The following is an 8,052-nucleotide window of genomic DNA, read 5'->3' as shown; positions in this document are numbered from 1 at the left end:
TTTTAATTTTGTGAATTTTCTTTATTCTTATGCAATCGAGGAACTTCAACACCACTAAGGGTGTCTTCAATACGTAGGAAAATATTATTTTTGATTTTTTAAAACTTTTTTTTTTTATATTTAGCTGGTCAAAATGTTCATCATCGTCCACATACTAATTTTCGTTTTCGCCATTAATTAGATTTAAGAAAATCTTCATCTGATATTATTATATATATCAATTATAATAAATCAACAAATATTTATTTAATGTTTCAACAAATATTAAACAATTTTTTCTTTATAAATGTGTTCGCATGACTTTATTTTTTGTTGTGGGGGTGGGGTGGGGGCTGGAGATTAGTGGGGTATATGATTGAAAACCAATATCTAAAGAGTGAGAGAAACATGTTTGACGAAATAGGCTCATACTTAAAAATTTGAACTTGAAATCTTGATTAAAAATGAGATGATTTTATGTATCTTACCATAATTCTTTAATATTATAAACGAACTCTTATATTATCAAATTATATAAAAGATAACTCCAAGTACTAATAAATAAATAAATAAAGTTAGTTACTTGAAAAATAAGATAAACACTCTATTATAACAAATAAAATAAAAAACCATTTTTTCAGTTATTGTAGTCATTGCCGTAAGCATATCCAAACACAAAAAAATGTCATTGTACTTACTTCACGCCAATGCCATCTCACTTTACATATTTTATTAATTCTTAATTAAAAATAATAAATTAGTTTTTATTTACAAACTGTTTATAAATACTTGAATTATTTTCTCATATATATATATATACACACACATTTCACCTCTTTCTAAAAGCTTGAGCTTATGTTACTTACATATCAAAATGGCAAAAAAATATTCCTCACTTCTCTTCTTCCTCCTCCTCCTCCTCAACTCTCTCCCAAATTTCGATGCATCACCGGAATATTCCCGTCCTCCTCCCCGTCCCTCCATCTTCACCGGTCTTACACGACCTGAATCCGAGCCCGAACAGGTATACTCAACAACAACATTTTAGTCACATAACATAATTTTTTTGTTTTCTCTCTTTTGAGTATCCAAAATTCATGGGTCTAATTAATTCAGATTGGTGGTGAGTTAACCTATTAAGAGGCCCGTAATAGGTAAAACGTTTCCTACTAAATGTTCTTTGTAGAAATAATGCTTACTAACTACTTTTCAAGCCTATTTTCGAAAAATAGTCATTATTGAGTTTTAAAATCTACAGATGAAACTTCACTTTGACAAATAACCACTATATATCATATATAGTTTCAACATTCGTAGATGGCTAATTTTTTTTAAGTTTAACTATCTAGGCTTTGAAATTCACTAGCGCGATTAATTTAGATCCGCATCGAATAAGTCCGCTAAAAGGCCCGGACCATTAAGGAGGAAAATCGCTTCCAACCAAAAAGTTTTGCATTCTCAAAGCTCGAACCAAAAATCTGTGATTAAGATACGTGGGATTCCATCCATCCCACTACGCCCTTAGCGGTGATTCTTGAAAATTATACCATGTTAAATCTCTCTCTCTCTCTCTCTTTTTTGTAGGTACATATTTCTTTAGTAGGGAAAGATCATATGAGAGTAACATGGATAACATCTCACAAACATGAAAAATCCATCGTAGAGTATGGTACATCACCGGGGAACTACGATAAGTCATCGGTGACCGGAGAAAAAACATCGTACCGTTACTTATTCTACAACTCCGGCGATATTCATCACGTCAAAATTGGGCCGTTAGGCCCAAACACGACGTATTATTATCGATGTGGCGGAAATGGGCCTGAGTTTAGCTTTAAAACTCCACCTTCAACTTTTCCCATTGAGTTTGCAATCGTTGGTGAGTTTAATAATATGTTGTAGTAATCTTTATATTTTGCTTCTACGTTTTCTTTTGAGTTCATGCACTTTTTTGCACTTAAGTTTTTTGTTTGTTAAAGGAAAAAAGAAAAGAAAATAAAGTTAGTTAATTAATTGTAGGAAGTTCTGGAAAAAAAAAGGTTAGAACTTCTAGCTAGGAATAAAGAGAAAAGTTGATCTAATAGTTTTTCTTTTTTTTTTAGTATGATGGTTCAAAAATTAAAGTTATTAGCATTGAACCTAGTATATTTTTAAAATGATAGGGTTCAAATTTTAAAATATAACATTTGTTATCTTTTAAAACTTTTTTTTATATATATATATATTTGTATATTATTAACGATATTGAGTTCAGTTGAACCCGCTGCATAAAGTACTATTGCTATCATGCATTTCTTTTCCTTTCTTTTCAACCAAGCATTTGATCCATTTTCTCTATGTTAATTCTTTGATTCACTTCAACGTTTTCTTTTCCCTTTCCTTCATATACAAACAAAAGCTTAAGATAACCAATAAGGGTTGTCGCAAAAATCATCTTAAGGAGCGTTTTCTTCTTAAATGTTTTTTATATGGTACGAGTTTAAAATAGTTGGAGCTCTAATGCAGATAATAGACATCAGATGAGAAACTATTAAAAAAAAGGCTTAACTTGCAATTTAATTGACAAGGAAGATCTGAATTTCCGCTGACACGAAATTAATAAAATGTAGTTAGCTTAATTAGGTAAATTAAAATAATTAAACTAATCTTTTTCTTAGAAAAATGTACTCATCTTGGTTATAAGCAGATCTATTAGATGAAAATTAACTCCAAAAGTCAAATGATTTACAACAAAATCAAACATAAATCATAGAATTCCAATGATTATTTTGGAGTTTTCTACTGTAGAAGTTGAAACTCCAAAATAATGATTATCTTTTAATTATCAGGCTAAAAAGTGACACTATGCCGTACAACAAATTTATTGTGGCATAATTTATTGCTCAAAAAGATATTGAATTAATTGCATCCAGAAACGTTAAAGCCTTTAACGACATTTATATACATTGTTGATTATAATACTCATATTTATTATTGCCGTTAAATGATTACCACAAAATCCTTTAATTATTATAATGTGAGTGAATCGAACATAAACTCATCTAATAATTACAAGCGGATGTAGAAGATAACTTAAAATATGTTCATTCGAATCCAATAACTTAAATCGGGTTATATATACATTAAAATATTCATTAAATAAATATAAAAGGTATACATAGATTTTGAATCCAATAAATCAAACGTGTTGTGATGAAATTTTGTACACAAAACTCATAATGTTGACATGATATATCTTTGATCAATCCACCAATTTGCCTAATATGTGTGTTTTACTAATCAGTGGTGGAGCCATACAAATCAAATGTTGGTTAGCTGAACACTTTTTATTTGAAAAATCATACTGTGTATCTCAATAGTTTTTATACATATATTAAATATTTGACTACTGTTGATTAAATTTCTAACTTCGCCGCCACAGGAGACTTGGGTCAAACAGAATGGACAACCTCAACTTTAGAACTTGTAGGTAGAAAAGACTATGATGTACTTTTGTTGCCCGGAGATTTATCCTATGCTGACACTCAACAACCACTTTGGGATTCATTTGGTAGATTAGTTGAGACGTATGCAAGTAAAAGGCCTTGGATGGTGACACATGGCAATCACGAAATCGAAACTTTCCCAATATTTTATCGTCATGGTTTCAAAGCTTACAACTCGAGATGGTTAATGCCATACGAAGAAAGTGGTTCCACGTCAAACCTATACTATTCCTTTGACGTGGCAGGGTGCCATGTCATCATGTTAGGCTCGTACGTGGACTTTGATGCTCAATCGGATCAATACACGTGGCTACAAGGTGACTTGGCTAAGGTTGATAGGGAGGTGACACCATGGATTTTCGCGCTTGTCCACGCACCGTGGTACAACTCTAATTTAGCTCATAAAGGGGAAGGTGAAAGTATGAGGAAATCAATGGAAGAATTGTTGTACAAAGCTCGAGTAGATGTTGTCTTTGCAGGGCATGTTCATGCTTATGAACGTTTTGTAAGTACTAAGCTACCTTCTTGTTTAATTTGTAGCATATATATATTTCATATACATTGATAACATAAAGATCTTTATATTATTGATGGTTTCTTGAACTTGTGGTGGTCAGTTATCCACCTTAAAGAGATGTTCAGACATAATATAAATTGAATTTACTTGTAAAAATTCACAAGTAACTGCATTGTAACCAATTTCACTCGAAAAAGGGGGGAGAAACAATTTTTCGCTCATTTTTGTTTCACTCACAAAACTTCTAACTTCTTTTTCCAGGTGAAATTCATGTCTAAACATAACTTAGACTTGTAAATTCTCTTCTTCTTTTTTTATCTTCAACTTCAAATACTTTTTGAAAAAATATTTAAATCAAATCTACGTCCAAACGCTTACTAATTTAAGGGTCACTAATCCCACCTTTTTATGGATAATTGCAAGTAGTTATCTTTTATATAACTTAGATTTATAATGTGAACTTCTTGCCAATCTATAGAAATTTAACTTAAGTCTTTTCTTTTCAAAATGCAGTTAGAATTAAACAATCACACACTATTTATTTGGTATATCATTGTTTTGTTTTGGTATATATTGTAGACTAGAGTTTATGATAACAAGGCAGATCCATGTGGTCCTATTTATATCACAATTGGAGATGGAGGAAACAGGGAAGGGCTTGCTATGATGTAAGTTCCTTGATTCTTATAGTATTTATTATTTTCATAATTGTTTACTTAACCAAAAGAATATAGTTTCACCAAAAAAAATTCAAGTAGGGTATGTCAAAGTGTGTGTCCATCGATCTCATCTAAAAGTTAACTAAGCACACTTTTATTAATTTTGTCTTCAACATCACCACTACCGCACAACATGTTGATGATGTTTTTTGTTGTTAATGGATGTAATAGGTAAGACTCCAAATCAGAACCCTTTGCCTGTTCAAATACCATATTGAATAGCGTCTGACAATTTCATAATTATTAGAAACAGATCACATTTTTTTTACTTAATTTCATCTTTCAACGAGCTAACATGATTATTTTATTTTATTTTTTGACATGTTGAAGCTTTGAAAACCCTAGTCCATCAATCTCAATGTTTAGAGAGTCAAGTTTTGGACATGGTAGATTGAAGGTACATAATGAGACACATGCACATTGGTCATGGCATAGGAACAATGAAACTAATGAAACATTCATGGCTGATGAGTTATGGCTTAAAAGTTTTGTTTCCTCTAAATCATGTTTTCTTGAGAAATTTCAAGAAATGAATACTCATCAAAAGGATGAACTCTAGCAATGGCAATAAATCAAAATTGTTTGAAATTTTCAATTACCTTTTTGGGTATCTCAATTTGATGTTTGTACACCATAATATATAATAGAACCAAACTTTATAACATAAAGCATCGGTATACAAAGGCGGATATAGAGCATAATTACGTGCTGGACAGAATTCAATAGTTGTGGATAATATATTGAAAATCAAGTTTCTTTTTCTAGAATTTATAAACTTAAAATTCTGAATGTGTTTCTATCTGAATTCTGTAACTTTAGCTCTGACCTTAAATTTGTGTTAAACGATTCACTAAAATTTAGTGTATTCTTTCCTTTACTATTTTCTTTTTCAGCCAACATACTACAAGAAATTACAGAAACAAATTTATAAAAGTTAAATATTTCTCCCACATATGCAATTTGGATGCAAACTCAAACTTTGATGTGATCCAGTCTAATATTTTTTAAAATTGTGTACTGTTGACACGTGTCATTAAAGTTTCATGGGTAAATGAGTATTACGAACTAGTTTTTGTGGTCCAAAAAAAATAAAATAAAAATTAGTTGGCAATGAGTTTAAAGAACTACTACCATAATGTAGGGCGCTAGAAAGACCATAGATGAAACAAACTAATCAAGTTAAAGTAGTAAGTTTTGCGATATCTTTAAAGATGAATTTAAAATTTAAAATTTATACAATCTTTCTCATGCATAAAAATAAGTAATTGGACTATATGATTATCTTTAAAGAAAAACACTAAAAAGGTCATGTCAAATTTCAAAACCCCCCAACTAGAACTGTTCAAAATTGAACTGTAATTAATAAGTTAATGACAATTGATTTATTGGCTTATTTGGTATTGATTTATCGGATTAATAGTTGGTGAACAAAATAAAATTTTATAGTTAGTGATTTATTGGTGCGAGACAAATTACTCAATTTTCTTATTGATTAATTGTTAATTTATTAAGAATTATCATAGTTACATTTTTATCATAATATATTCGTTAAATAATTGCTTTTGTGCATGCACCCTCAAAATTTAGACTTTCATATAGCTTAAGTAGAGCTAAAAAAATTATTTTATTAGATTGGAGATAAAATATTATGGTGAGTGAATATGATAAAGGGAGCATGAAAGGATTAATCCAATACACTGCTCGATAACCATCCGTTACTTATTAATCCGATACCGAACTAATCGATAGCTTATTAATTGACTATCAAATTAATATAATTAAAAATTGATATCCAATAAATCAAATCGTTAAGTATAATTATCCGTCTCTGTCTGATAAGCAGCCCTACACCCGAACACAAAAACTTTACGAAATATCAAAAATAGATCAAATTCGTAAAATTTATACCATAAAAACTGCACCAGACATTAATTTTTTTTTTAAAAAAAGAACATAACTACCCAAACTACACTTCCAAATTTTAAACTATCCATGAGATTTTGGTGCAAATTCTAACTGAATCATTAGGTAATTTTTTTATAATTTTCAAACTTTGATGGATAGAATTACTAATATCTCTATAGATGAGAGGTAGCAGAGAACTCACAAACTAATTCAAATAAGATCAACTGATGTGACCTGACAAAATAACTTATTATACGACGACGACTCTCATCGATCGAATTGGCATGCAGAAAAGTAATAACAAGCTTCTTCTCTCCATATATTAGTACAAGAGTCAACAAAATTTTACGTCTTTTGTAACAAAGCAAGCCAAGTAATATAAATTATTTTTCCAGAAAAAAAGGATAATTATTAAAAAAGAAAATCGAAAAGGAAAAAAATAATATACATATCACATTCACCATTTTTTTTGTGGAACCAAACAACCCAATATTTTCCTTTTATTTTCAATTTGGCCCCAGCGGAGAACCACCACCATCACTACCATCATACCATTCTTTCCGATGAAGAAAAATTCATCTAATCCAACGGTTGAGATTAAATCTTCTCCAATTTGTCAGCTTTGAGCAATGGATTTGCCTTAGCTATAGCTTCTCTCCCCATTGACTTGAAATCGAATGCACATGCATGTACCTCCGGATACCTATGGATCCCACAAAAAGTGGTTCCACACCTACATCTAAATCCCAGTAACCCCAATTTCTTCTTACAAATCAAACACCTATTTTGCTGCGCCATCACTTGCGGCGCAGCAATAGAAACAACAGTTTCGATTATTAATTCTTCTGACACTTTTTTTTGTGAAAACATCTCCGACGAGGTTGATGATGGAGGGTGAAATAGAGAATCCACGGATTTCACATTTGATTTCTCTTCTTCAATGTCGTTATAGCATTTGGAACAATAATTTTTGGTGTTACGACTACCAAAGAAACCACAATTATTAGCGCATAATTGGTGGCGTCTGCCTTCCGGCGACTGAAATTCATGTTCTTCAGCCATAGATAAATTCTGGGTTTTGTGATTAAAGCAAAAGGGTGTGGGAAAATGGAAGAAAAAATGGAGAATTTGAGGTGAATGAAGAATCTTGAAAATAGGGAGAAAGGATTTATTTTAGCAAGGAGAGAAGAACAAAAGGGGGAATTTTAATAATGAGAAGGATTGATGATAATATAATATATAGTAATAAAATAATAATAAAAAATATCAGGATTGGACAGGCTGGAAGGTCAAAAAAAAAGGGCGGGGGGGGGGGGGGGGGGAGGGAACTTTTTAATTTTAAAAGAAATTATAAGGAATATTTATTTTTAAATTTCATATCCGAGATTCAGTATTCGTATTAGGATCGACTAGATCTAAATTTGTGTCCGCATGTCTTGTGTTGAGA

General features: G+C 30.9%; 2 protein-coding genes across 2 annotated transcripts; one reads left to right on the top strand and one right to left on the bottom strand.

The window, feature by feature from the left end:
• Window positions 1-836: 836 nt before the first annotated feature.
• On the top strand, window positions 837-5,494 carry LOC129881430 (purple acid phosphatase 22-like). Its single transcript, XM_055955636.1, has 5 exons — window positions 837-1,003; window positions 1,564-1,858; window positions 3,401-3,969; window positions 4,561-4,649; window positions 5,031-5,494. Exons 1-5 carry the CDS (start codon window positions 854-856, stop codon window positions 5,257-5,259), a joined length of 1,332 nt encoding a protein of 443 aa, XP_055811611.1. The 5' UTR covers window positions 837-853; the 3' UTR covers window positions 5,260-5,494.
• A 1,326-nt stretch (window positions 5,495-6,820) lies between these two features.
• Window positions 6,821-7,798, bottom strand: LOC129881429 (zinc finger A20 and AN1 domain-containing stress-associated protein 6-like). Its single transcript, XM_055955635.1, has one exon. The coding sequence runs from the start codon at window positions 7,665-7,667 to the stop codon at window positions 7,203-7,205; it is 465 nt and encodes a 154-aa protein (XP_055811610.1). The 5' UTR covers window positions 7,668-7,798; the 3' UTR covers window positions 6,821-7,202.
• Window positions 7,799-8,052: the final 254 nt, after the last annotated feature.

The sequence above is a fragment of the Solanum dulcamara genome, chromosome 3, assembly GCF_947179165.1.
Source record: "Solanum dulcamara chromosome 3, daSolDulc1.2, whole genome shotgun sequence".
NCBI lineage: Eukaryota > Viridiplantae > Streptophyta > Magnoliopsida > Solanales > Solanaceae > Solanum > Solanum dulcamara.
This window is presented reverse-complemented; position numbering and strand designations above follow the sequence as displayed.

Excerpts from the sequence above, each read along its gene's own strand:
- LOC129881430 (XM_055955636.1), top strand. The coding sequence starts at position 854 with ATGGCAAAAAAATATTCCTCACTTCTCTTCTTCCTCCTCCTCCTCCTC. Across the intron at positions 3,970-4,560 it reads TTCATGCTTATGAACGTTTT|ACTAGAGTTTATGATAACAA; the intron begins GTAAGTACTAAG and ends TATATATTGTAG. Across the intron at positions 4,650-5,030 it reads AGGGAAGGGCTTGCTATGAT|CTTTGAAAACCCTAGTCCAT; the intron begins GTAAGTTCCTTG and ends GACATGTTGAAG.
- LOC129881429 (XM_055955635.1), bottom strand. The coding sequence starts at position 7,667 with ATGGCTGAAGAACATGAATTTCAGTCGCCGGAAGGCAGACGCCACCAA.